This window comes from Brettanomyces nanus, chromosome 3, assembly GCF_011074865.1.
Source record: "Brettanomyces nanus chromosome 3, complete sequence".
In the NCBI taxonomy this organism is placed as follows: Eukaryota; Fungi; Ascomycota; class Pichiomycetes; order Pichiales; family Pichiaceae; genus Brettanomyces; species Brettanomyces nanus.
This window is the reverse complement of record NC_052376.1, coordinates 780,193-807,089: the sequence shown is the minus strand read 5'-3', so window position 1 is coordinate 807,089 and position 26,897 is coordinate 780,193. Positions and strand designations below refer to the sequence as shown.

The following is a 26,897-nucleotide window of genomic DNA, read 5'->3' as shown; positions in this document are numbered from 1 at the left end:
CTAGTCTCTTCGAAGTTCCTGTATAATGCCATTTGATTTCTGTCTCGGAAGAATGGTTGATGCAAATAAACTTGCGCCTTGCCAACTTCCAAGGCTATGATTCTGTCCCGTAGTAAATTTAAATCCTTCTCTCTTCACCAGACACGAAATCTCTTGAATGAGCTTCTGTCGTAACCAATCAATTCTACCTAGTCCTCCTGTAATTATAATATGACCTGCTAGTTCTTTTCTAATATCCACTGGAAGTCCAGCAATAGTATTTACCACTAGAGATGCCGGTTTCTGTTCATCCATATCTGTGTCTGCGCTATCGATCTCTGGAAAGAGACACTCGTTGACAGCGTCATATGCCGGAATCGACGAATCGTTACATTCTACTATTAGTTTTTCCACCTCATCAAAATCCTTTTTGACTCCATTCTCCTGTAATTTCGTCACCGTTTTATAATGAATCATCATTCCACCTCGTCTGGTAAATGCAGAATAGTTGGTTAATAGCCTGTTCTCGTAAACAGGCTCAACAGAAATAGCACTCCAACCACAATCAACAATTAGACCATTCTGTATACCAGCTCCAACTATACACATTACAGAATTTGGTAAGAAAACCACCGATCTAGCTTGCAACTGGCTGAGAAGCACATCGGACATTGTTTTTTTGTACCACTCATTGTGAAATAAGTCCTCCAAGATAAATATTTTGGCGTTGACCGCATTGAAGGTTATTTTTTTAAACAAGGCCTCAAAAATATCAAATAAGTGGTTACGAAGGCGATATTCTAATGAATTAAGAAGGTTCTCACTATCTCTATAAGCCAATAAGTCTGGGTAGAAAAGAAACTTGAACGACTCCAAGTCGAGTTCAAGTGATGATTTATTGGGACTCAGTTCACCGCTCTTATTCAAATGTTCTACATCTTTTGAGTTTATCGAATGGCCCCAAAAAATTTGTCCAGGGTCCACTTTAAAGCTTTGAAGTTGACTGAATTCAGAGCTCGATATATGTACCAGTGGCTTAGCATCACCACATATTCCAAATTCGATGCTTCTGGAGCCCAGTTTCAAAATAAGAGGCTTATCTTTAGTCTGATCGGCTAATCTTCTTTTCTTCTCGTCACTTAACATGTCCAATTGCCTGTAAATGAATCAGCCACTTAAGCATGGTAAGATGCATAACTGCTTCAATTTCTCGCACCGCCTCAAATGCATATATATTGCACCGCCACGTAATGGAGAAGTTAACCGGCCTCTTTACTTCTTTCTCTCCTACTTCTCTCCTTACTTCTCTCCTTTCTTCTCTTCTTACTTAATCTACAAAGTAATGGGTGCTATTGTTTCTCTACCTGTTACTATGGCAGGCAACTGGCTTGCTGCATGTCTTGGAGCGTCGTGCTGCTCTTGTTGTATGAACTCCAAAATGAATCCGTTATCACAGACGTTTAGGTCGTCTGTAGCAACAAGAGTCATGTATGCGGTAATATTCTGCTTCAATTCCATCTTCTCGTGGCTCTCCATGAGTCATCAGTTCATAGATATCATGAATAAGATATCTGTAGGCCCTTTCAAGTCAGCCACTGCGTACTGTCGTGAAGAAGGGTGTACAGGTTTTGCCAATGTACAGAGAATGAATTTATCACTTGGTCTATTACATTTAATTCTAGCCGGAGTTATGATGGGTGTTAAATCTACTTCTAATCCTCGTTCGACGTTACAGAATGGATACTGGATGGCGAAATTGATGGTGTTGGCGACGTTTATAACCGTAAGTTATCTGATTCCGGACAGATTCTTTGTGTTCTGGGGTAACTATCTGTCCATCTTCTTTGGTACCTTTTTCTTGGGTATTGGACTTATCTTATTGGTTGATTTTGCTCATGAGTGGGCAGAAACTTGTCTTGAGAAAATCGATGAGGGTGAAATTTACTTAGATGCTGGAAATGATGATGATGATGATGATAGTGATGGGGTTACTTGTTTCCAAGGGGCCCGTTTCTGGCGTGGCCTTCTAGTGGGTGGTACCTTGTCGATGTATGCCGGTGCCATCCTCATGACGGTTGTCATGTATCACTACTTCTCGCATAATGGCTGTGGTATGAACACCTCTTTTATCAGTGTCAATTTAGCTCTGGTCCTTCTAGTAACAGGTATTTCTGTCACACCGGTTGTTCAAGAGTACAACCCAAATGCTGGTCTCGCCCAGGCGTCGATGTGCTGTGTGTATTGTACCTATTTGGTGTTTAGTGCTTGTCTTAGTGAACCCGATGACAAGCTCTGTAATCCTCTTATCAGATCATCGGGTACCAGAACTCTGACCACTATAGTGGGTGCGTTGTTTACATTTGTTGCCATAGCTTATACGACAACGAGGGCAGCAGGAAACTCGACCTTCAATCACGGGAACATTAATCCGAACTATATATCGGGGGGAAATTACGATTCGGTGATGGATGTGATTACTCAGGAACCAAGAGCACATAATGCGATGCGAATAGACGCCATTAGACAGGCAGTTAATGAGGGCTCTCTCCCGGAGAGTGCACTTACAGATCCTATTTATTACGAAGGTGAAGACACGGAAGCGGCTGCAGGGTCCGGAACTGGTGACAATAACAATTCAATGAAGTACAACTACGTGTTATTCCACGTGATCTTTTTCCTCGCTACACAATACATTGCAGCTCTTCTTACGATAAACGTGGAATCGGACTCCTCTAAAGGATTTGTTCCAGTGGGGAGAACATATTTCAACACTTGGTTAAAGGTGGTTAGTTCCTGGGTCTGCTATCTTCTGTATTCATGGACACTCATAGCTCCAGTATTATTCCCAGATCGATTTCTATGAGAGAATCCAATCTAAAATCCGCGAAACGCGGGAAACTCGCGAAACGCGCGGCAAATAAAATAAAAAAACATCCTCGAAAAATTTTTGGTTTCATTTTAATTTTTAAATTTTCGTCATTCTTTTTGCGCGTTTGGCTATGATTATAAAAAGGGTCGTAATTTCTTGCATCTGTCTCTAAGAGGTGAGATGGCTGGTGGTCTTTTCTTTTTGTTCTTTTGGTAACGGATGAGTCAGGTGTGAAATAAAAGGTACTGTCATTTTCGTACACGGTCAAATAATAATAGCATGCAAGGACAATCTGGTGTACCAGAGGAAGGGGAATTGACATCAGTGTCAGTGTTAGCGTCGGGGTCAGCGTCAGGGTCAATGTCACGCTCAGTGTCGCCGGGACAGTCAGAGTCTGTGTCGCCGGGAGAGACTGCGTCAACAGGGGAGTTTGTGTCACCGGGGGAATCCGTGTCGCTGGGAGAATCTGCGTCGCCGGAAAAACGCGCGTCGCCGAGAGAGTCTGTCGACCCCCTTTTCCATACAAAATTCTACGGATCAGAAGGCTACAAGCGGATAAAAACGCATTTCCCTTCTGCCAGAATTAAAAAGTTGATGCAAAGTGATGAAGATATCGGCAAAGTTGCTCAGGCCACTCCGGTGGCATTAGGACGAGCATTGGAGATGTTCATGTGCACGTTAGTAGAGAGATCTTTGGAAACTGCACAGCAGGATCGAATGAAGAAGGTGAACGTTCAAATATTGAAGAAAACAGTGGAAACTAACGAGCAATTTGATTTTGTCGTGGGAATCTGTGATAAGTATTTGAGCAAGGGAAAATGAGATTAGGAGGGAGTATATAGATCGCTATTCCGGTAATGTATTATTTAGCTTCTTGAATTTGGTAGGTAATTTTTATGGAGCACATGGCCGGAGTTCCGTAAGTTTCCCGGTAAGTTGCGCGTCACTGCATCTCCACCTCGCGTTCACTGCATGTTCACAGTATGTTCATCGCGCCTCCTCGGCTTTCCCTTCCACTTCAGCGATGGGTTCTCCGACGATCTTACGGTTATTTTCACCCCGCAAAATCTCCGTTGAAAAAAAAGTGAACGGAAATCTTTCCAGTCCATTTCCATCAATACAAACGTGCATATGTCTTCCGAACTGAACCTTATATAAATGCAAGGCATCTGCTTCCAACACTCTAAATACCTTTGTAAGATTCCATAACTGTACAACCTTAAAGATTGCCTATTAAATATTATAAATATGACTGTTCCTGTCTACTACGTCGGTGTTGACGTTGGTACTGGATCTGCCCGTGCTGCCCTTGTGGACCAAAAAGGTGCTATTCTTGGTCTTGCCGAAAAACCAATCTCCTTGGGAGAACTAAAAGAGAATTACATCACTCAATCTTCTACTGAGATTTGGGATGCCATTTGCTACTGTGTCAAAGCTACCATTGCCGAGTCCAAAGTTGATCCTTCATCTATTTTGGGTATTGGTATTGATGCAACCTGTTCTCTTGTGTCTATTAAGGAGTCTGACGATTCGCCTATGGGTGTTGGTCCGGACTTTACAGATAATTTACAGAATATTATCTTGTGGATGGACCATAGAGCTGAAGAAGAAGTTGCGATGATCAACCAAACCGGTGATGTTTCTTTGAAATATGTTGGTGGAGGCTTCTCTATTGAAATGGAAATTGTTAAGATGACCTGGTTGAAAAACCATATGCCTAAGGGTGCTGACGGAGAGTCCACCTTTTCTGACTGTAAATTCTATGACTTGGGTGACTATTTGACTCATAAAGCTACCGGCGAAGAGACCAGATCGTTCTGTTCCTGTGTCTGTAAGCAAGGTATGGTTCCTCAGGGAATTTCTTCGGACAGAAATGGATGGTCCAAGGAATTTCTATCTAGGATTGGTGTTCCTGAGTTGGCCGAAGACAACTTTAGAAGATTGGGTGGTCTTCCTGGTGTTACTGGTAAATATACCACTACAGGTGAAACTGTCGGTCCTTTGACAGCTGCTGCTGCCAAGGAGTTGGGTCTTACCACGAAATGTTACGTTGGTTCCGGTGTCATCGATGCATATGCCGGTTGGATTGGTACTGTCGCTTGCAATACTGAGGTTCCTATTCCAAGTCTTCAATTGCAAGACCAGAATAAGGAAGGTATTGCTAAGGCCAATGGACGTCTTGCAGCCATTGCTGGTACTTCAACCTGTCACATCTGTTTAGATGAAAAGGCAATATTTGTGCCTGGTGTCTGGGGTCCTTACAGAGATGTTATTGGTAAAGGTTTCTGGTGTGCAGAAGGTGGTCAGTCTTGTACTGGTGCTTTATTGGCTCACGTTTTAACCTCTCATCCTGCTTATAATAAGTTGGTTGAGGCCGCCAAAAATGCCGGTGTCTCCAAATTTGACTACTTGAACCGGAGATTGCAGGAGTTGAAAGGAGCAAGAGGAGAAAGATCCATTATCTCTTTGGGAAAGAACTTGTTCTTTTACGGAGATTTCCATGGCAACAGATCGCCAATTGCCGATCCTCACATGAAGGCTTCTATTATTGGTCAATCCATGGATGTTTCTTTGGACTCTTTGGCCATTGAATATCTTGGTGCATGTGAATTTATTGCTCAGCAGACTAGACAGATTGTCGAGAGAATGGAAGAATCTGGCTACAAGATTCAGGCTATTTACATGAGTGGAGGTCAATGCCGTAATGAATTATTGATGCGTTTGCTTGCAGACTGTACCAATATGCCTATTGTTACACCAAAGTATATCGATGCTTCCGTTGTGTTCGGTGCCGCCATGCTTGGTGCCGTTGCTGCTGAGGATGCCTTGATCGACCAGGGTGAGAGAAAAAAGACCTCTGAAAGTGTCAGTGATAGGCTTTGGAGAATTATGTGTGAGCTATCGGCTAGCGGTAAAGTGGTCTTCCCTAGAAGTGATTCTGAACCTGATAGAAAATTGTTGAGTGTCAAGTACAAAATCTTCCTCGACCAGATTAGAACCCAACAGGAATACCGTAAGATGGTGGCCAATACTGAGGATGCTATTTCCAACTACTTGAAGATTTAATTTAATTAATACTATAATAACGAGGTTTATGAGCTAACTAAGAAACAATCATTCTTATGTACCTTTGCTAATAATAGTTGGTGCTGATGAAAGAGTTGTAAGCCCCATAGTATGTATTTCATTTTTTCAGCCTCGCGTGGCTGTTTGGTAGCTTTCGTGCAACCATGAGAGCGGGTGTGGGGAGAGTGGTGTAGTTTAGGCTGCATATGCAACTGAGTCCAACGTGCATGTTACCTCGCCCAATATGAGAGCGCAGGCAGCTGCAGGACACTACAGGGAACTTCCGCAGCAGCTCGCAGCAACTCACGGAAAACTTTCAGCGATGTCATAGGAAGCTGCTTTTGGCTGTTTCTTTTTTTGACTGACGGAAGTGGGTTCGTATAAATACGATGGTTCCCTCTTAGATGAAGTCTTTATCGATGCCTGCCTGCGCCGAGCTTTGAGATAATTGATCATCTCTGAGAATTTAACATCAAACATGCCTCCCTCACAGCACATTGACGCTGATTCACTTGAAAATAGCATTTTTCAAAACGCAGGTAAATACCAGCCTTTAATTGGTAAGTACTTGAATGCCGGGAAGGCTTTCCATCGTCTCAGACGTCAGTCTCAGCCGGATTCCAAGCTTGTGGCCCGGTTTTCTGGCGTGGAAAATAAGTATAAGCTACCAGAGACAAGTATGGATGCAAGTTTGGCCTATCAAATGGTCCATAGTGACTTGACCCTTGATGGTAATACCACTTTAAACTTGGCATCTTTTGTCAACGTTCACGTTGATGACTATGCTCAAAAATTGATCGATGAGAACCTTACCAAGAATTTAGCAGACAACGATGAGTATCCTGTTCTTATCGATATGCAAGATAGGTGTGTTTCGACCCTTGCCGACATGTGGCATGCCCCTGTTGAAGATCAGGCCCCAGGTAGGACTCTATCTCCAAAGACTAGGGCCATCGGTACTGCCTGTACTGGTTCTTCCGAGGCGGTCATGCTTGGAGGTCTTGCCATGAAAAAGAACTGGCAGGCACATCGTAAAGCTGAAGGTAAGGATATTTCAAATCCAAATATCCTCATGGCTTCTTGCTGCCAAGTTGCTCTCGAGAAGTTTGCTCGTTACTTTGATGTTGAGGCCAGAATTGTGCCTGTTTCCTCCTCTGATTACCTCATCGATTACAACAAGATTCGTAGCCGTTTGGATGAGAATACTATTGGTGTCTTCGTCATTATGGGTTCAACTTATACCGGTGGCTTTGAGAACGTTAGCTTGGTCAATCAAATTCTCGATGATTACGAGGAGGAGACTGGTAACTATGTTCCAATTCATGTTGATGGTGCCTCTGGTGGTATGATTGCCGCTATCATGTACCCAGAACTCGAGTGGGACTTTCGTGTTCCAAGGGTGATGTCCATCAACACCTCTGGTCATAAGTTTGGTCTCGTCACTGCCGGTCTCGGTTGGGTTGTCTTTAGAACCAAGGAATGGCTTCCTAATGCTTTGAAGTTCCAGTTGCAATACTTGGGGGGTCTTGAAGAGTCGTTCAGCTTGAACTTCTCTCGTCCTGGTTTCCAGGTTATTCACCAGTACTACAACTTCCTTCATTTGGGTCGTCAAGGTTACAATGTTATATTTGATAACTGTCTCACCAATGCTAGAATTCTCTCCTGCTTCTTGGAAGAAACTGGCTATTTCAAGTGTATCTCCAACTTGCACCTTCCATTTGGTCAGACCGTCCATGGTGGAAATGTTTCTCCCACTCCTATTAACCACCACGAGTATCTTAGTAATCATAAGGACTTCAATCCTGCTCTTCCAGTGGTTTCATTCCAACTTTCAGAGGAGTTTGTTAGGAAGTATCCGGAAATTCCTCAGATAATGATTTCTCAGATGCTTCGTAGTAAAAAGTGGATTGTTCCTAATTATGGTCTTCCAAGCACTAAAGTTCCTCCTAAGGATGGTAAAGAACAAGAAGCAACAGCAGATGATGATGATGATGATGATGATGATGATGGTGATGACGGTAAAAACAACGAGATCTTGCGTGTAGTTGTTAAGTTTGATTTGGAAGGTGAATTACTGGACAAACTTATGCACGATATTGTCGATGTTGTTGAGGTGTTATCTGAATCCGTCGAAATGGTTAGAAACAACGTCAAGCACATGAGAGAAATTAAGGCTGACAGTGCTGAAATCGGTTCGGGTATGATTTACAACATGCTTATCAGTCTTGCAAATGATGCTGATAGACGTTTAGTCAAGTTGAGAAAGCGGATTGCCGATGAGCATGAGGATCATTTACATACTTCCTACAGGGGTACCTGCTGATATACCTTTTTTTCCAAAGCTTTATCTCCTTATATTTGTTATACCTCTTATTATATAATCTTGGCTATGTTTCGTCTTGCATGTTGCATTTTATCCGAGCTCTTATCCACCTGGTGGTTAAGATCTTTAAGTATCTCATTCTGTACGTCCAATTCCTCGTGAATCGCCATTCCAAGCTGCTTTTGTCGCTGTATAGTACCATGTAATCTTTCTAGCTGTTCATCTTGCTTTACCATCTGTATCTGTTGGCCCTGGTAGAGTTGTTTGTTGTCCAGGGATTTGGTGACTTCTGTTTCTCGAGGCTGCCCGAGAGTCCTGTGGCTCCTAAATATACTCCCCTTTTCTTTGATGGTTTCATCCAAAGGTCTCTGTGAAATAAAACTTGTCGCTGATGAATCCAACTCTTCATACTCTAGTCTGATATTACGTAACATATCCCTTCTTCTGTCGTATTCTCCCGCCCCTATTTCAGTATCAGACTTCAAATAAGTCTCCAAACTAACAACTCGGTGCTGGCAGATTTTAAGTAGAGACTTAATGTCCACTATGTTGGCATTACTAGTGTACATCTTGGTTCGAACGTTCTGAAGAACTGACTTCACATCTTTCAAAGACTCTATCCATTTACCAGATGACTCTATTGTTCCATTTCCATCCAGATTCATCACTCGATCTTGTCTCTTCTCGCTTACCTCGTTGTCTAACTTCATAAATGTAGTCTTCGGTATGTTGAAGAACTCTAGTACTGATATATTCGTCTGATACTTTGAATCATTGAGCAACTGCCTCGAGAACTCACTTAGTTCTATTCTACGTCTATCAATAGCATTGCTTGTTCTTTTAAATAGATTAGACAGCTTCGAAGGTAGATTGTATGGCAACTTCTTCTTGGTCTGTTCTTCAATGCTTTTCCTCAATCGGTCGAAATCGCTATATCTTCGACTCGCCTTAAAGAAAATGTTCCCGGATGCTTTGGTCACCGTAACAACGATATTATACGCATAGTGATCTTCTGCTTTGGTCGCAGAGCTAATATTGACGGTGATCATGATCAACGAGTACGCAAAAGCAACTCACTCGCCTTGATAAGGAAGGAACAAAGAGATCGCGAGGGGTCATTAGAGATGCACATACATATTGCATCCTTACACCGGGAGGACTTTTCAGCATAGGAGTAAAGATGAGTTAGTGGAGTGAGTGTGGGCCCCTTGGGACTCCATCCGTCTCTACTCTCATCCTTCTCCAATGAGCAGAAAGTACATCTCTACAGCCATCATTGGTGATGCTCACAAAAGTGATATACTTGGAGTTTCAGTGACCAAAGGATTCACCATTACTTGTTCCTCAGATGGCTATCTAAAGTTCTGGGAGAACGATACTTCAGACAAGAAGTTAAGCCTCGAACAGTTTGTTGATAAGTTAGGTCTTCATCACGTGACTGCCTTTGAAGATACTATACAATCACAGAAAGTTCTATTAGTGTGCACTGTATCGTTCAGTGGAAAGTGCTATCTATACAGCTACGAACGTGAGTCAAGTCAATTGACGTCATTGGTTGAAGCGCTTCCTGAAGAGTTAACCAATTCTAAGATATCTTATTGGGCGTGCAAACTTACCAAGGACGAACTAGGCGAATTAAATATTTTAGCGTTGACTACGGTGACTGGTCATACGGAGGTGTTCAGGATTTTATTTGGACATGACGGCGACGACAATGGTGAATTTAAAACTTCTGAAGTGTCTCAGGATGCTCTTTTGCCATCTTTCCAGTACAGAGGAACTGCGTATGCCAACGATGCAAACTTTGCTACGTGCTTAGACGTCAATGTAGGCCAAAAAAGACTTGCTGTAGGCCACCAAAATGGCGGTATCTACTTGTATGACTTGGAATATTTGAAGCTTCTCTACAGCTTTGAATCTTTTGGTCTGAAAAGTAATTTGTCATCTAGTCAGCTTTCTACGACACGTTGCGTCCGGTTCTCTCCCGGCGGTTCCCTTTTAGCTGTTGCACGTGATTCGGGTCCTTATGGTACTGTCACTTTGTATGATGTGAAGTACGGAGAGACAGTAGGTTCTTTAACCATGCCAACGCATTCTGCTTCAGTTGGTATTGGGAGTTATGCTCACGGTAAGTGGTGTCTTTCCGTTTCGTTCAATGACGATGGTACTCTAATTGCTACCGGTGGCTTGGATAATCAGATTCGTGTGTGGAACGTGGAAACTAAGGAATCAGAGGCTGTTCTCACAATTAATAGAACTGACATCAGCGACGAAGAGCTTAAGAATTCGAACGAGCTTGATAAAGCTACCTGTTGCAGTTTAAGTTTCATCGATAAGGGTGCCAATGTGGCTGAAGGAAACAACGATGGTTTGGTCATTGTAGGCTTTGATAGAGCTATCAGATGGTTCAGAGAGGCTGGTGGTGTGTAGCTTTATATTGCATTTATTAATCAAAAATTAGAAATACCATATTCCGATGCTGTGGCGTTTTTTTTCTTTCCCTTTTCGGTAGCTTCTTCGCTTATTCTCGCGGCGTTTGTGAACTAAAAGGTAACTATATTTAGCCTACTTCTTAAAGTGTATATATTTTGAATAGGTTTACAATAATTGTTTAGTACTGACTGTTCTAGTATAGTCGTTCTCTTAACATTATGTCCCCTCATCCTCTCTGACATACATGCATGTTCAATTATCGTCCCCTCCCGCAGCTGCTATTGGTTTCTTTTTCCTGGTTTTTCTCCTTTTTTTCTTCTATTTTTTAGCACTTCATACAGTTTCACATGAGTTATGTTAAGCTGCGTCAGTATTCTTGATTTTTTTTTTTTTTTTTTATATTTTTATTTTTAAACTGGTGTTTGTACGTACAAGCCAAACTACCATTTCCTACTTTTAATACAAATCAAAGGTTACTGAAAAATACAGGTTCAAAATGGTTAGAAAATTAAGTTGTTCTATTAATGATTGAGATAAGATCTTGCTTTAGACCTTCTCATCTGATCTGTCGAACCTTCCCTTTTCTTATTGAGTTTCCTCTTTCACTTCTACATAGTAACTTCTCATGGCTCTTCTTAAAGCAAAGGATAATGTCCTCCACTCTAGTATCCTCACGTACCTATCAAAATCCCTTGGTTTCCTTGTTTGATATCCAATGATTCTCCCGGCCAACTCATTTTTAAAGTCAGCATTAGTTTTACCGCTTCGAACACCATCTTCAAGTTTTATAGAATTGATTGGCTTCTCTAACCAAAAAGCAGTTAGATTTGATCGAATTCTTCCACTCTCTTTTCTCTCCTCTCGTTTGCTTAGATGATGAGGTAGATTGGCTAAGAATTTGACAATTTTAACAACTTCAACGCTTGTGATATAGTAGCAGTTATCTAACTTTGATTCCTCTTCTTCAAACTGGCATATTATATGTTCATTATCATAGCTGGGATAACGTTTTGAGGATAGGCACCGTAAGCAGGAGACTTCGATGCATTCTTCACTTGATTGTTGACTCTCCGGAGGAACAATTTCAAAGATTCCCTGCACCTTATTCTTTGTCTGCTTCCTAATAATGCAAACAATTCTTCTCATGTCATCCTGCTCTCTTGGTGTCCAGGGAGGAAAACAAATGCAATTTTCTTCTGCATTGATGAGCTCAATTTGGCATCGAATATATTTAAAGCCCGGTCCTAGATGTGGTGTCAACGGTGCTTTCATAGACCTTCCCAAACTCGCTCCTCTTACCAATGAAGGAAGTTTGGCAAAATTATTTTTATCCTGTTCTGTATGTGTAGCAATAGTTGCATTTTTAACAGTATTTCCAACTCTTTCTTCTTGAAGGCCACGCAAATCGGATTCCGACTGTACAGTAAAAGCCGGGAAACGAGAGTATGCTGTAGGTGGTGAGCTATTCTTATCCAAGCTGAGTTCTCCATTTCTTCCATACACGATGGATGTGTCGCTGGCAACATATGCCAACTCTCCTTGTGCTTGTTTTTGTCTTCGTCTCTTTATGTTAGAAGACTCCTGATATGTAATTGAATCGTGTGCTCTTGGATTGGCATACGGAACGAACTCCGGAGAATTTGTGCTAAAATCAATTCCACCTACAGTAGACACCGATGCTTGCAGATTAGAATCCAAGGCTGGCTCGGATTCCCAGCCCAATTGACCTTCCGTCAATATTGACATTGCCTCGTCATATTCATCATTCATTAAATTCTCGTTGGCCGGATGCCCCTCAATTGGAGAATGTAAACTGTTGGAATCAGTCTGTTTGGGGTAAATTTTGCTGGTAGATGTGTTATAACTCACGTTCATGTTTGGGGATTCCTCAATCTGTTGATAATCATTTGAACCTCCCAGGTCTTCGGAAGGACGATTCCGTTCATCTGCCTTATCTTTCGAATCGTTCTTTCTCGGAAGCTTTCCTGATTGGTCCATCTCACTCAATTGTGTATCAATTCAATTGACACTCTCTAACTGAAAAGAAAAACTTTGAAGCTACAAATATAAAATCAACTAGGGTGTCTCTGTTGTCTTCTAGGGGCAGCAGGAGAACGCTAACTTTAAGTAAATCGGTTCTTTTTTTTTCCTTGGCCAAAAAGAATGCGCGTAGTTGGAGTAGAATGCCATCTGGTTCGCTTAAGAAAACCAAACTGGACGATTATTCAAGGAGAAGAAAAGTGTGATTTCATTACATAATGGATTGTTGGTAGAGTTGATTAATCCATCCGAAGGCCTGTCACAAATATAGGGTGGTAGTGCATCAGGAGATACTTGGCTTAGCTACTGACGGAAACACATGCAGATTTATATTTGAGTTAGATTTTATAAATTGATTCAAGTGTATGGGCGGTCAAGGATTTCTTCGCCCTTTCCAGATATTAAAAGTTTGGTTTGTTTTACTCTTCTTCGTGAGCTTTGCAAGGTTTGAGTTTATTATCAAGGGGAACAGGGTTACTTGTTTTATTACTTTTTTCCGTTTACTATCCCTAAAACAGAAGGAAATTCCTTTTTTTATTTATTTTCTTTTTCTTCTAATGCAAAGCCTTTTATTTCCTTTTGGAAGAACCCCTAAACAGAAGTGGGTTGGATGTGTCTTCGACAAAAAATTCTTAAGTTAATAGTAATACTTCTTCAGGTTTGAAACTGATTATAAGAGCCTATAGGGATTAGCTATCAGTTTGCTCCTAATATGTAATCGAATGCGGTGAAAAGATTAACTAAAAAATAGAACATTGATACGCACATCAATCTGCGAGTCAAAAGCAAATTGTGTGGGATTTCTTTTCTTTTTCCCCTCAAAATGACCCGACGATTTCTTTCACCGGGTTCAAGCCCCAAAATGGATACTGCCCTAATAGGAATTTCTGCTGGCTGCAAGACTAAGATCGCATATTCTTTTTAGGGTCGTCTAAGAGTCAGCATGGCGTGGAATTGCAAGTTTATTATTGTCCGCATCTACCATTATTGATAATACTAGCCACCTTGCATTTGCTCTTAAACTCTGTCGGATCGAGCATACGGAGCAGGCCCTTTGTACATTTCACTAGAAGAGCCCGGCAGATTGGAGAACACAGCATTGACGAACTAAAAGCGTAGCCTAAAACAGAACAGGGAGAAGCACGTTATGAATAGTTTCATAAGGTAGTTTCAAAAGGGAATTGTCCAAAAGGGACATCACAAAGAAAATCAGATGAACCCTGTGAAGATATTGGTGTGTTTTTCATGTGATCATCGATTCTCATCGCATGTCCATTTGAAACATATGCATGTATGATAATGCAGATTGAAGTTTCGATATTTCACTGGATTTATCTTTTCACGTGGATGTTTGTAGTAGTTATACAGCCTATCAATTTTTGGGGTGCAGTACGTCCCTGTGTTTTGAAGATACACGTATCCTTTGGTAAGTATTTCAGCATCTGGAGATTCATGTGCATAACGCGATCAAAGCCAATAAGTCCTTTTTAGATGACTGCAAAGTGCTTCTTCAGGGTTCCAAGATTCTCTTAGTAAGCAATGCTCCAGATTTCAACCTATAAATTTTAAAATCAATAGTTTCAAAAAGGATTCTAAATATTTGAACGGTTCTCTTTTCAGGTTGAAAGTTTGAGTCCAAATGAGTAGATTTCCCTCACCACTTAACTTTCTACGATATAACCACCTAGAAAGACTCTCAATAATTGCGTTGTCTGCTTTGATGTGCCTCGCTATCTTTAATTCCTTTCTGATGATTATTTGATTATCCAGCTTTCGTAGCAAGGTCTCTCACCACCACATATGAATGAACACAAAGTCACAATAAGCTTATAAAGTCTGAAATTCCCGATTTGCAGAATGGTTTAATATTCATGAAGATACTGCATCCAAGCAGAAAAATATTTATCAACCCTCCTTAAATTCCTGTTCATAAGATGTTTCGTAAAAACAGCACGAAATAATGACACACCAAAGCTCTCATTCTGATTCCCCAAGTGTTTTCAATACCGAAAGAACTATGTTACCAGAAAGTAGATAAAAAGGATTCGAATTTCTGGAAATTTTAGAACTACTACATTTTTGCTGCCATTGGTCTGAAAATCAACAATGTTTAAATGACATAATGAGAAAAGTCAAGCAACTACTCAAAAGCAGATGTTTCTATCTGAATAAAAGTATAACATCATGTTATTCCTAAGCAGAAACATTCTTGTAATTGGGCGTGTGGCGTAGTTGGTAGCGCGTCTGCCTTGCAAGCAGAAGGTCACTGGTTCGATTCCTGTCTCGTCCAAATTTGAATTTTTAGTACCCATGGATCTAGCATATTTTTAGAGTTCGTTAACGGAATCATAAGAAGTATATAGTAATCATAAACTAAAGATACCAGTTCTCTCCTTGCCAAAAGGATAAACAAAAATGGCGCTTAAAAATAAACCAACGGAAATGCCTATGGAAACCTCGATCATGGTGATACCGAAGGTCAGCGTACTACTATCCAAAATACTAGTAGTAGTGTTTGCCTGAACTGATTTAAGCTGATTTAGTCCAGCAGCAAGCACATTTCTGGAAGCAATACTACCGGGAACCAAGTCTATAATACCGGGATACATTGAAGTAAACGCAGAGCTGCAGTAACCGAGCCTACGGAAGGGCATACCAAATCGGGAGTATAAGTTACTCAACAAACCGACGGTAAATGCACCAAGGGCAGCGCTGAACTGGGTAATTCCAAAGTGTTTGGCAGAGAAATAGTCAACTGCATAACCACCGCAGGCAATGATTACCATGACAGGAAGCTGTGAAAAACGTGCTTCGACACCTAGGGTAGCAAAGACAGTGAATGCAGGAATGAATAAGAAGTTCCAGGCGGGATGAAGAACCGATCCCGCATTACAGGTAGTTGTATCGATGGCATTTTTGTCCATCCAGCCGTAAAGAGCAGACCCCAAAGTCATACCAAATCCAAGAAACATGGAAAAGATGATTGCGTAAAACATTCTCACGGTTCCAGAGACGATGGATCGACTCTGAATCTCGAGTGCACCAGAAAGAATAGTGTAACCAGGAAGAATCATGGCCAAACCACTCTGAACTATGGCACTGAAGCAAAAGAGCTTACCGTGATTTATAGAACCAATAGCTCTTCCTATAAAACTAAGCAAGATGGAGCTTGCAACTTCAAAGACAGAAGAATAAAGGGATGATGTTGGGGCAATAACAAGCTGGAAAAATCCAACAATACATCCCATAACAAAGCTGGGAGCCATATCTCTAAAGGAGCCATCAAACCAAATAATAATAAAACTGCTGGATAGACCGTAGAAAACAATCAGCCAGAAACGATTAAAAGGTGACTTTATGTTCAGAAGTTGATCCAACTTCTGGGAAGCTTCTTCGACTCCCATCCTATCATGAACCACAGATTTGTAAATTTCATGGGCATCGTCGAGCTTAGCAAGATTGAAACCTTGAGATACTCTGACGACTTTAACATCAGAAGTTTTAGTGGAAGGATCTCCAAACGAGACAATGATAATTCCCGGGAGAGTAGACAAAGGAAGAATCTATCTCTAAAACAGTGGAGGTTTTCTCAAGATATTCTTCCATTCGATGATTAGGAGCACCATAGCCCATAAAAGCTTTACATAGTGTCAAAAGAAATCGTTGTCTTTGTAAAATGTCTGCAATGTGGACAGTAATCCTGGCTCTAGTATCACGACCTAGTTTTCTTTTGAACCGATGTCTGAGATCAAACATCTTGGCCATTCGATCCGCACTATGACTTCGCTGTCCGTTATGGTCAAAGGTAGATGGAGTACGACTGAACGACGGCATATCAAAGCTGGATTTCACTTTTCTATGATTTTTCTTGGAGAAAATCGGTTGAAGACTCGAAGTGGAGGAAGAAAATGGCTTGATCTTATTGAAAGGATGATGAAGTTGATGGCTGTGGCTCTTATCATGCTTATTAGCTATCGGTTCAGAAAATTCACTGCCGCTGTAATCTTCATAGTCATCATCAGGTTCATTGAGCCTCATTAGATTGGACGTAACCCCTGATCTCACCTTTCGAGGTAACCCTGTTATACCATCTTCAGGAACGCTCTCGTCTCCTGGTTCAGAAACCAACAAGCTATGAGATCCATCTCTATATCTACTCCTACCTCGACCGATATACTGATCGACAAGATCTTTGGCTTCTTTCATAGGCTGCTGATCTGCTAGATTCGAATTCTTCTTCTGATTCTCTAGATCAACAAAGTTGCGAGGCTTTGGATGACTGGAATCTTCCTGAGAAGATTCATGTGGCTGAAGATCTTCCAACTGATAAGTCTCAGTAAAAGGGTCGCCACCATTGTTACTTATGGTGGCATCTAACAGGGATCCTTGGGAGCTGGCACTATTTTCGTCGTCAGTTTCATTGTCGTCAACTCCAATCTTCCTTCGTATCGATGCTTTATGAGGAACCCGATTTCCTAAATTAGAGCTAATATCCCGATCGAATTCCTTATCAAAATCATCTTCAATTTCTTCATGAATTCTCTGCCTTTGACCATCCGGTAAAGCATAGGTGTCAATCTCTTCGGCCGGATATGGAACTACGTTGGCCTGTGATTCATCGGGAACTCTCAAATTTGTGGAACTGGCGCTGAAAACAGGCAAAATGAGCGGCTCACTTTGGTCCAGTTCTTCACCTTCTGCAATTGTTATTGGCCTTCCCGATATTACTGCAGATCTGGCAGATCTGGCTGGTGTAAGATCTCGACTCCTACTCCCACCAATGAGAGATGAGTATTCACCTCTTCTCCGAGGAGATTTATCTCTGATAAAATCTCTTTGCCACGATGGTGAGTGTGTTGTCATTAGTAAATTATCTTCCGAAGAGCTATCTCCCAATATCTCGGTTCGACTGGAACCTTGATTCCTGTCGTGAGATCTTCCTCGAGATCCGGACCTTGACTTTTTTTCTTGAATACCATTCGACCCACTGTTTATCCGATTGATATTATGGCGATTCCTTTCAGCAGGAGACAAAGAACGTGCTTTAACCATTACTAGACTATAAAGATATAAGAACCTTAACGTTAATAGTATGCCATCTCCTATTTAGTACTACACTTACAGTCGCGACTAGAAGTCGATCATCTCTGAGATGATTTAAGTTTTCTTCTCTTAATTAATTTGTATACCTTCCATTGTTTCCTCTTGTTGTTTCCCCTTGTTTCCCCTTGCTTCCTCTTGCTTCCTCTTGCTGTTTGTATCCTTCGTTACTAAATGAGTGCGTCTGAAGTCCCCATTCGAGATCGGCTTTTTGTCGGCCAAGACGATCAACCTTATGACTTCTATTTGTGTCCCCCTCTTGACACTAACAACGATTTGATTCAAATGGTGGTCGAGCACGGTGGCTCTGTAGTGGATGATCTTTCCCTTGAATGCATTGTCATTTCCAGTGAAGGATATGATGTTCCAGAGAATTTAAAAGATGCCCATATCTACTCCTATAAGGCTATTGAGGACTCAGTAGCCAATGGTATCCAGATGGATTTTGCCCATTATTTAATCCATGCTCCTCCTCCAGAGCCGGATTTTCAACAGCAAGAAATTACAGCGGCGGAACCTCAAGTTGAGCCCAAGCAGAATGGTAGCAACAACGATAATAATGACGATGAGGTCAATCCGTTTTTAGACATTGATCCAGAATATCCAACAGAGGTGCCAAACAGCGACCCCCCTCCAATTGGTGCAGAATCCGGCCTTAGTGCTGATCTACCCACAGTTCAACAGTCTAAAGCAACGGCTGTGTTCCCGAAACATCATGGTGTGAAATATTTCACCCCAGAAGAAGATGCCTTTCTATTAGAGGAAATCCGGAAGAGACCCTGGTTAGGGTTTAAAGGTCATCAAATTTACAAAGAGATTTGCGAGTTGAGTTTCTTTCAAAAGCGGGAAAGAACGTCTGCTTCGCTACGAGAGCGGATTAGAACACTTAAGTATCACGTGGGATATGTCTACAGTGCAGATAAAGATCACAAGCTCTTGGTCGACGAGGACGGTAAGTACGTGCGGTCGTTCTTGATAAAGGCCTGCGTTCAGCCATTTACAGCGGCTGACGATTTTGGCCTTTGTAAAGTAGTCTACGGAAAGCTTAGTCCGAAACCTAATAGCACGGGCTTTGAAACAGTCTATTTCCCTACAAATTTCTTTGACAAATACGGAGCTATGTTTCCTCAGCATAGTCCAGAATCGTGGCGTCAAAGATTCAAGAATTACTTGGCTATATTTGGAGTGGCCAACTATCTCAAGTACTTTATAATGGAGAAGCAGCAGGGAAACGATCCCCTACCGAGCAACTCTGCCAACCGAGACTGGATCAAAGCACGTCGTAGTCTGCGCAAAACGGACGGTCCAAGGCTCTATTTCCCCAACATACCTGACGAGGATCAGTTTATTGATGATAATATTGATACCATTCTTGTACCAGAACTCGAGGGTAAGAACCTTGACGTTTTCACGCCCATGGCTTGGACCGAAAACAAAGAGGATGGTAACGAGGCACCTCCTTCCAAACGCCAACGGGTTTCAAATTCCACAGAACCAACAGCACCAGAGTCGATTACAAGGTTTGTGGATACTCCTACAACATACTTCCGTGAAGCAACGTTTGCGAAATTCTATGAGAAGGAAGGAGAGCCGATAGACCTTGACGAAGTGATTCCTAGAAAGGATAGCTTCCTAACAGATGTGGCGAACGCTTTGAAATTGGAGGAACTAACAGCATCGAATATGCTCAAGGCGCTCAACAAAGTAGGTGTCAAGAAGTATTATGCGATGTTTCTCATATATCGATGCGGATCTAAAGAGTGGTTGGTACAAAAATCAATTAAAAGGTATGTGGAAACAAACGGACAGGAACTTCTCTGTATAAGTCCAGGTGCTTGGTCGAATAAAGCGATTGACTGGTTAGAACTGAAGAACAAGCATCTTAACGACTTGCTCAAAGCGTACCATGGAGAAGAGGACTTTAACATCCAAGTGGCAGCTTTCAAGAAGTCCCATTCCATCAATTTATAGCGTATCTTTGTATATATATATGTATGTGTATTCTAGTCATTTAACTACGATGATTTCTTCGTCTTCGTCTTTGATGCGATCGGATGGCTCGTTCTGCTTCCGTTTTTCGGTATTCTCCTCGGCTTTCTTTTCATCTAGCTTCTTATATTTGGCCTTGGTCTTCCTTTTAGCTCTTCTTTTCACCATCTGCTTTCTGGCCAATAATAATTGGGCTCTACTGTGACTGCCATTTTCGATCTCATCGAGCTTCATGGCCAATATTTCACGTGCAATCTTACGGTTTTGGTCTCGTGACCTGGTAGCCTGGCTGGTTACCACCATGCCGGTTGGAATATGGGTTAGTTGGACCTTTGAGTTGGTCTTGTTGATTTTTTGACCGCCATTACCCGATCCTCCTTTAATGAACTTCTCATGGATCTCTGATTCTGCAACTTTGGGTCTTGGAGGCATTTTATTGGCCTTAAAAGGTTTCATATGAGTCCCATTTTTCAAAGTGGACACAAACCTGGACAGAAAAGCCAATCTACGACCAGCCGGAAGCATAAAGAGGTGATATACTGAGTAGTACCAAAGGTAGTGGTGGATGTGGCGAGTTTATAACTACGGTGTGTTTGATGTGTGGCGCATGAGATTTCTCTATTTGATTGAGGAGGGAAAATTTTTTGGTAGACCCAAGTTGAACAAGAGACATCAGGTTGGACTATTTAGATGGTGGCGATGTTTAAACAGTTGGCAAAGTTCAGTACAAGTGCGAGAAGTTTGGCAAGATCCAGAAAACAATATCGGATTTCTCCACACATCAAGTTGAGACCACCTATTGTCCCTTCTATCGATAACATTGAAATAAAAGAAGATCATGCACTATGGCAATTTTTTGAGGACAAATCGTTTGTGAGAACACCAGAACAGATAACATTTACAGGAAGAGCATGGACTGTTCAAGAATTGAGAAGAAAATCATTTGAAGACCTCCATTCGTTATGGTACGTGTGCTTAAAGGAAAGGAATAAGCTCTATAGAGAGTCGCACGTATATGACCAGATCGAGAGTTTGAGATCACAAGAGTTTGAAGGACTCAGCGAACAGATTCGACAGACTATGATTCATATTAGACAGGTGATAACGGAGAGAGAAATGGCTGTACGCAATGCGCAGGCAGAGTTTGAAGTGATTGGTGACGAGTACTTGGATGAGTTTAAGGACAACTATTTAAAGGAGGAGAATGTCGAGACAGACGAATGGTACAATAAATTGGAGAGACTTCAGTATGCGATATTTGGAATTCCGGATGTGTTGGACACCTCATTGATTGTCGATGTGAAGTTTCTTGAAGGAGTGAGATATATTGGACAGTTGAAATATGAGAAGTTTGCAAGCAGCATTGGAAGAGAAGACATTGGAAAACTAAGAGACATTGCAGAGATTTATACTGTGTTTGAAGAAAGTGCCACTGCAGACGGAGTCAAAGAAGCATGTCAAAAGATTGACGAATATAGAGAGAGCGAGTTAGTGATTCCTGGATCCAAGGAGATCCAAGTTGTTCAAGGATTTATTGATGACAAGATCAAACAGGCCGAGAGTGACCTTACCGAGGAGGAGATCAAGGAGTAAACCTGTTACATACATGTAAATATTATTATTATTATAAGTAACTAGTTCTTCAAGATCTCTACCACTCTTAAAAGCTTTTCACCCAAGGTCTTCCAACTGTCTTTAACTTGTTCGATATCATTTTTCATCATCTCACATCTATTTATCTTCTCATCAATACTCTCTTGTAACTCTTTACAGGATTGCTTAAATGAAGCTCGTTTCTCTATCTGAAATTCATACTCGTCCGATTTTTTACTTAAAAGCCTTCCACCTTTGATCACACTGTTACTATCCACTTCGTCTCCAAATAACTCCTCTATCTCTTTTTTCTTTAACCTTATCACACCGGACTTCTTCATATAGTCGGCCACAATATCGCTAAGTTCCCTTCGTCTCAAAAGCAGCTCCTCGGCTCTCTGAACATTCTTTCCAATCTCTTTCCCTAGTATCACCTGCTCATCTATTTGCTTCATAAATTTGGTACTTGTAACTTCATCAAATTGTTCATACTCCTGAACCAACCTAACACACATCAATGCATCCATCTTCGCATTGAGCTTTGAGCGGAACGATATAAAATTCAACTCTTTCTGTATACCTTCCAACTCTGGCTCGCTTATACTATCCAATTCATTCGTTCGAGCCATACTAATCAGATCAATCAATTTACCCTTCACCTTCAAATAATTATTAAGGTCAAGGTCAAGGACCTGTCTTCTTTTCTTCATAGCATCGTGTTCTTCTACTGCATTGTTCATGATTACTGGGATAAGGAACTAACTAATAGATAGAAGATGGTGATAATTTTTCACTCTCACTATTTACTTAGTGCCATTTATAATAAGTGCCATTTACTTAGTGCCATTTTAAGTGCCATTTTAAGTGCCATTTCCATTTAGTGCTACTGCTCATTTTCTAAAGAACTCTTGATGCATCCTATCACCGCAGTACTTTGGATCTTATCACTACCACCTTTGGATATTCCGTATTCAATATCTCCCAATCCCTCCAATATACTCGTCCTCGTAGATGGTTTAAGCTGATATTTGTCCAGCACCTCAACGAATCCTTCTATGAGATCTATTAATGCCAATCCTTCGGCTTTCCTCACCTTATCCATCGTACCATAGGCATCAGTCCAATCGTTTTTCATAATAGCATCCAAAACAGTCTCTATAGATTTGGGTTTGGCGGCTCCTACACATTCATAGATCATATCTATCGTTATGGGATCACCTTCCTCATCAAGGGCTGCAGCACAAGCTTGAAGAACATTAAACGCCTTTCTCATATCGCCTCTACTCAAAGGAATGAGACATTTCTCTGTTTCTTCCGGTAGATTCAACTTCTCTTCCTTCACCACCACATGAATTCCCTTCCCCACGGCCGAATCTGCTAACGGAGCAAACCGAAACCTCGTACATCTGGACATTAATGCAGGATTCATTTTGTGTGCATAATTGGCCAAAATGCAGAACCTTGTATTTTTAGTGTACTTCTCAATAATTCGTCTCAACGCATTCTGAGCCGTGCTAGTCATCGCATCTGCCTCATCCAAGATAATCAACTTGAATCCAGAGCTGAAGATCTGTCTAGTACTTGCAAAACTCTTGATCCTGTCTCTTACAACGTCAATTCCTCGATCATCTGAGGCATTTAACTCCAACACCATATTTTTATAATTTTTCCCGTATATTTCTCTTGCCAATGCAATCACCGTGGATGTCTTGCCACTTCCTGGAGGTCCGTAGAATAGCATATGCGGAATACGTCCATCCTTGGCAAGTTTTCGAATTGTTTGAACAACTTCCTGTTGCCCATAAACCTGATCCAAGTTCTGTGGTCTATATTTCTCCACCCAAGGAAGATTTTCATGTAGAGAATTCGTCATATCGTGCTGAGGAAAGAGACCCAATGTTGAAGTAGTAGTAAGTCTAACGCGCTTTTGTTTTCGCGTCAGAGGTTAATAATCGGTGTACGGATGTAAGTGGTGGTAGCTAGCACCCCAAAAGTTGTCTCCCACGTCATTCCCCTTTTGGATTAGCTCACTACTCTTCTTTTAACAAGAATTATCTGCTTTTAATCAACTGACCTAATTGTGGAGTAATCACATTTGCTAATACGGTAGATTACTGAGCTATACTCTTTAGTGCGTTTTTCCCCCCTGCAACGATCGGGTTTTAGCATCACTCGCTGACGTCTTCACTAAGGATTTAAATTTTAGTCCATATTCTGCTCTGTAAGATTTAATATCCTTGTAGTTTGCTTACAAGATAGGCCTGTTCTATTACCAGAGTATGGCCCATTCTAAACAGTCCAAAGATACTGCTAACATAAAAAAAAAGAGCAAATCCCAATTCAAGGAGTTTGCAACCAACAGAATGCACAGCAATAATAAAAGCTATGCAGGACACAAATGTTGCAGTATATTACTTCTTTAGGAAACTTAAAGTAAAATGGATACTGCTGGAGAAAAGAATACATTTAAACCCTTTTCCTCTTTTACTTCTCTCTGTTGATACCAGGCTCTCGTTCATCTTTGTACAAGCAATACAAGATGCAAACACCAGAAACAGAACTCACTTCAACAGCTACTGATCTTGATTTCTACGAACCTGCAGACATATTTGGAACTAATACAATATTAATTCCTGAGATAGGTAGCGTTTTCAAACAGTTAGCAGACATGAACCACAGCTACAATCTTTACAATACTCCACTTCAGCAACAGCATCCCTCTGAAAACGAGCAAGAACAGGACTCCAATTTTGAGTCACAAGGATCTCCTCCTCCAGAGCCAATAGCGCCTCCTCATATCACAGAAGGTGATATGGCACAAATCGAGGAAGCTATTTTTGCTGAGATTCAACCTGAACCAAACTATATTGCAACTTCGGGTTCTGGCCAGATTCAAGGCCTATACGAGAACCAGTCTTCTGAACAGTTTGAACAATCAAATATCATAAGACAGATGAATTTAATATCTCCAATTACTCCTCTGGCAGCAGCTACTCAGGTTAACGAGATGAATCAAATGGCACAAATTGGTACAATGGTTCAAAGCACATTATCTCCTTCGGACACTAAACAAGAAAACATTCAAAAAGAGTCCTATAAGAGAAGAAACGTTAGCCAGAAAAAGAGAATTCAGGTTAAAGAGTCAAAACGTTCCAAAAAAAGTAATAAGGATTTCGCAGCTACCCAATATACTTTTCTTGGAATACTACCTGAAAAGCCAGTCACCCCATATAATCAGCTACCATATTATAGGCGTGCGAATGGTCTTGAATACAGAAATTTCAGCCTTTTGAATGGTCCCCAATCACTTGCCATCTACGAACGGAATAAGAAATTCCGCACTAACCTTTACGAGCCTGCAGTGAATAAGAAATTCACTGCTTTACCAGGACAAGCCATTAAAAGCTCTAACCAAGGGAACTTTGCACTCTGCCCCTACTGTGAACTTACTACTGATAATGTTGCCAATGACTGTGAAAAAATGTACTATAAAAGGAATGATTCTAACTATTTGCACCACATGATTCAATATCACGGGATTTTTTCCAATGGTGAACTTGTCAAAGATCCAGAAATCAGAGGCTGGGCCCTGACACCTACAGATAAATCACCTGTAGAAGTGGTTCGATGTCCTTACTGTGAGGAGTTTGTGAACTTGAAGAAGTTTAAACGCGATAACAGAAACGAACACAGACTTCTTAAATACTTGAGACATGTCAAAGAGAAGCATAAGACAGGAAAGAACCTTGAAATCATGCAGAGGCAGCGTTTCGACAAGTAGCTGAATTTATTTTACGCCATTTTGTACCATTTAATATATTACACAGTGAAATCGATTAATGCATATCGACATCTCCATCAATGTCTTTTTCGGTGACATTCACCGAGGAAGCGACAGCAGGAGTAGCAGATGCAGGAGTAGCAGATGCAGGAGTAGCAGATGCAGGAGTAGCAGATGCAGGAGTAGCAGAGGCAGGAGTAACAGATGCAGGAGTAGCAGATGCAGCAGTAGCAGAGGCAGCAGTAGCAGAGGCATCCGAAATAGCAGGAACAGCCGGGGTAGCAGAAGCATCCGAAGTAGCAGCGACAGCCGGAGTAGCAGAAGCATCCAAAGTAGCAGCGACAGCCACAGAAGACTCCCCATTCTGCTTAAACTCCTGCGCAGCACTACTGGAAAACAAACTGTTGGAAACACCAGGACCACCAACAGCAGACTTCATTTCTGCTTCAGTCAATCCAGACTCTCCACCTGTAGATTGCTTCACTGTGGTATCTTCAGCCATATACTTGTGAGCTGATAAAGGAATAAAAGTGTCAGTTTCATCGTCTTGGCAGTCTTTTCTATCCACCAACTCATCAGTTATCACCCAAGTCTTCACTTTGAATCCATAAGTCTCCACAGGCTGAGGCGTTTGAGATTGCGACACAGAAACAGAAGATTGGGGTTGTGGAGTTGACTCCATCGGAGTTATCAGGCCTGATGTATGCCTCGTCATAAGTCCACCCTGTTGTTTAGGCAGAAGGTTTGTTTCCTTGGACACCTTAGGAGGATCGTACCAATCTCTGACCCAGTGCTTTTCTCCAGTTCCTTGATCCACATAATTAAGGAAACTTGTCGTGGACGAGGAATTCCGATTGTAGTGTGTGTATAAGCTTTTGCGGAGTGACATTGGCGAGAACTTCGGTGAGCAGGATGAACTACTGATAGACAGACGTCTACGGAAAAGATCGCGAAGCTGAAAAAGGGATGCCGGAATATTGGAAACAATCGACGGGTCGATTGACGAGCTGCTGTTCAACTTCAGCCTATTCGAGCAGTGGATCAAGGGATTCATTGGACTCAGTGGTCCGTTTAGAGCCAGCTTTGCCTAAAAGCTGAGACCGATGTAGATACATTGAAGCAGAAGCTATATTAATAACGCTGGTTGATGAGTCATCCACCTCGCTGCTATCAGTGTCTTCTTCCCCAACAATTGGTATCTTAGTAACACTTGAACTGGAACCAAGTTTGAGTCCCTGGAGTCTTTGTAGAAAAGATTGTTGCATCTTTGGCTTGATAAGGGGGCGTGGATCAGCCACAACCACTACATCTTCTTCGGCGGCCTGGTTCTCTTCTTTGATAGTTCTCCTGTCATGATATAATTCCACCAACTTCCGATATATCGAGGTCTTATCAATATTTAGCCTTTCACAGAGCTCTGTAAAATCAAATCGCACCTTCAATTCACCTTCTTTGTCCTCCACCTCAGCCAATACCTGTCTTATCTCTTCAACCTTATCAGTAGTCCATATAGTTTCATCCTTATCCTTATCTTCTTCAAGTATCACTCCTTTCTCAGTCAACTCCTTTCTGGACTCTTTGAATCGAATCAATACCGTCGCCTTTGTCTGTGTCTGCATCAAACAATTCTAAACTTACTATTCAAAAAAGAACAAACGACTCATAAAAAGGATATAATCATAATGCTTCATCGCGACTCTCTTATATAGCTGATCTCTTAATGC

At 41.5% G+C, this 26,897-nt stretch overlaps 17 protein-coding genes and 1 non-coding gene across 18 annotated transcripts; 9 read left to right on the top strand and 9 right to left on the bottom strand.

The window, feature by feature from the left end:
* FOA43_003037 (uncharacterized protein) lies at positions 1 to 1,125 on the bottom strand (the record flags this gene model as incomplete). Its single annotated transcript, XM_038923315.1, has 1 exon — positions 1 to 1,125. One exon carries the CDS (start codon positions 1,123 to 1,125, stop codon positions 1 to 3), a length of 1,125 nt encoding a protein of 374 aa, XP_038779243.1.
* A 196-nt stretch (positions 1,126 to 1,321) lies between these two features.
* Positions 1,322 to 2,842, top strand: FOA43_003036 (uncharacterized protein; the record flags this gene model as incomplete). The annotated part of the gene is made up of 1 exon (XM_038923314.1): positions 1,322 to 2,842. One exon carries the CDS (start codon positions 1,322 to 1,324, stop codon positions 2,840 to 2,842), a length of 1,521 nt encoding a protein of 506 aa, XP_038779242.1.
* A 186-nt stretch (positions 2,843 to 3,028) lies between these two features.
* FOA43_003035 (uncharacterized protein) lies at positions 3,029 to 3,670 on the top strand (the record flags this gene model as incomplete). The annotated part of the gene is made up of 2 exons (XM_038923313.1): positions 3,029 to 3,035; positions 3,222 to 3,670. 2 exons carry the CDS (start codon positions 3,029 to 3,031, stop codon positions 3,668 to 3,670), a joined length of 456 nt encoding a protein of 151 aa, XP_038779241.1.
* A 426-nt stretch (positions 3,671 to 4,096) lies between these two features.
* FOA43_003034 (uncharacterized protein) lies at positions 4,097 to 5,914 on the top strand (the record flags this gene model as incomplete). The annotated part of the gene is made up of 1 exon (XM_038923312.1): positions 4,097 to 5,914. One exon carries the CDS (start codon positions 4,097 to 4,099, stop codon positions 5,912 to 5,914), a length of 1,818 nt encoding a protein of 605 aa, XP_038779240.1.
* A 478-nt stretch (positions 5,915 to 6,392) lies between these two features.
* Positions 6,393 to 8,237, top strand: FOA43_003033 (uncharacterized protein; the record flags this gene model as incomplete). The annotated part of the gene is made up of 1 exon (XM_038923311.1): positions 6,393 to 8,237. The coding sequence occupies one exon, from the start codon at positions 6,393 to 6,395 to the stop codon at positions 8,235 to 8,237; it is 1,845 nt and encodes a 614-aa protein (XP_038779239.1).
* A 50-nt stretch (positions 8,238 to 8,287) lies between these two features.
* FOA43_003032 (uncharacterized protein) lies at positions 8,288 to 9,286 on the bottom strand (the record flags this gene model as incomplete). The annotated part of the gene is made up of 1 exon (XM_038923310.1): positions 8,288 to 9,286. The coding sequence occupies one exon, from the start codon at positions 9,284 to 9,286 to the stop codon at positions 8,288 to 8,290; it is 999 nt and encodes a 332-aa protein (XP_038779238.1).
* Positions 9,287 to 9,482: 196 nt separating this feature from the next.
* FOA43_003031 (uncharacterized protein) lies at positions 9,483 to 10,667 on the top strand (the record flags this gene model as incomplete). Its single annotated transcript, XM_038923309.1, has 1 exon — positions 9,483 to 10,667. The coding sequence occupies one exon, from the start codon at positions 9,483 to 9,485 to the stop codon at positions 10,665 to 10,667; it is 1,185 nt and encodes a 394-aa protein (XP_038779237.1).
* A 588-nt stretch (positions 10,668 to 11,255) lies between these two features.
* FOA43_003030 (uncharacterized protein) lies at positions 11,256 to 12,668 on the bottom strand (the record flags this gene model as incomplete). The annotated part of the gene is made up of 1 exon (XM_038923308.1): positions 11,256 to 12,668. The coding sequence occupies one exon, from the start codon at positions 12,666 to 12,668 to the stop codon at positions 11,256 to 11,258; it is 1,413 nt and encodes a 470-aa protein (XP_038779236.1).
* A 2,259-nt stretch (positions 12,669 to 14,927) lies between these two features.
* FOA43_003029 lies at positions 14,928 to 15,000 on the top strand. Its single transcript has one exon. It is a non-coding gene; the product is annotated as a tRNA-Ala (tRNA).
* A 76-nt stretch (positions 15,001 to 15,076) lies between these two features.
* On the bottom strand, positions 15,077 to 17,762 carry FOA43_003028 (uncharacterized protein; the record flags this gene model as incomplete). The annotated part of the gene is made up of 2 exons (XM_038923307.1): positions 15,077 to 16,224; positions 16,334 to 17,762. The coding sequence occupies 2 exons, from the start codon at positions 17,760 to 17,762 to the stop codon at positions 15,077 to 15,079; spliced, it is 2,577 nt and encodes an 858-aa protein (XP_038779235.1).
* A 222-nt stretch (positions 17,763 to 17,984) lies between these two features.
* Positions 17,985 to 19,781, top strand: FOA43_003027 (uncharacterized protein; the record flags this gene model as incomplete). Its single annotated transcript, XM_038923306.1, has 1 exon — positions 17,985 to 19,781. The coding sequence occupies one exon, from the start codon at positions 17,985 to 17,987 to the stop codon at positions 19,779 to 19,781; it is 1,797 nt and encodes a 598-aa protein (XP_038779234.1).
* A 36-nt stretch (positions 19,782 to 19,817) lies between these two features.
* Positions 19,818 to 20,231, bottom strand: FOA43_003026 (uncharacterized protein; the record flags this gene model as incomplete). Its single annotated transcript, XM_038923305.1, has 1 exon — positions 19,818 to 20,231. The coding sequence occupies one exon, from the start codon at positions 20,229 to 20,231 to the stop codon at positions 19,818 to 19,820; it is 414 nt and encodes a 137-aa protein (XP_038779233.1).
* Positions 20,232 to 20,498: 267 nt separating this feature from the next.
* FOA43_003025 (uncharacterized protein) lies at positions 20,499 to 21,392 on the top strand (the record flags this gene model as incomplete). The annotated part of the gene is made up of 1 exon (XM_038923304.1): positions 20,499 to 21,392. The coding sequence occupies one exon, from the start codon at positions 20,499 to 20,501 to the stop codon at positions 21,390 to 21,392; it is 894 nt and encodes a 297-aa protein (XP_038779232.1).
* Positions 21,393 to 21,433: 41 nt separating this feature from the next.
* FOA43_003024 (uncharacterized protein) lies at positions 21,434 to 22,125 on the bottom strand (the record flags this gene model as incomplete). Its single annotated transcript, XM_038923303.1, has 2 exons — positions 21,434 to 22,088; positions 22,121 to 22,125. 2 exons carry the CDS (start codon positions 22,123 to 22,125, stop codon positions 21,434 to 21,436), a joined length of 660 nt encoding a protein of 219 aa, XP_038779231.1.
* Positions 22,126 to 22,275: 150 nt separating this feature from the next.
* RFC3 (Subunit of heteropentameric Replication factor C (RF-C)) lies at positions 22,276 to 23,265 on the bottom strand (the record flags this gene model as incomplete). The annotated part of the gene is made up of 1 exon (XM_038923302.1): positions 22,276 to 23,265. One exon carries the CDS (start codon positions 23,263 to 23,265, stop codon positions 22,276 to 22,278), a length of 990 nt encoding a protein of 329 aa, XP_038779230.1.
* Positions 23,266 to 23,931: 666 nt separating this feature from the next.
* FOA43_003022 (uncharacterized protein) lies at positions 23,932 to 25,173 on the top strand (the record flags this gene model as incomplete). Its single annotated transcript, XM_038923301.1, has 1 exon — positions 23,932 to 25,173. The coding sequence occupies one exon, from the start codon at positions 23,932 to 23,934 to the stop codon at positions 25,171 to 25,173; it is 1,242 nt and encodes a 413-aa protein (XP_038779229.1).
* Positions 25,174 to 25,228: 55 nt separating this feature from the next.
* FOA43_003021 (uncharacterized protein) lies at positions 25,229 to 26,062 on the bottom strand (the record flags this gene model as incomplete). The annotated part of the gene is made up of 1 exon (XM_038923300.1): positions 25,229 to 26,062. The coding sequence occupies one exon, from the start codon at positions 26,060 to 26,062 to the stop codon at positions 25,229 to 25,231; it is 834 nt and encodes a 277-aa protein (XP_038779228.1).
* A 136-nt stretch (positions 26,063 to 26,198) lies between these two features.
* On the bottom strand, positions 26,199 to 26,792 carry FOA43_003020 (uncharacterized protein; the record flags this gene model as incomplete). Its single annotated transcript, XM_038923299.1, has 1 exon — positions 26,199 to 26,792. The coding sequence occupies one exon, from the start codon at positions 26,790 to 26,792 to the stop codon at positions 26,199 to 26,201; it is 594 nt and encodes a 197-aa protein (XP_038779227.1).
* Positions 26,793 to 26,897: the final 105 nt, after the last annotated feature.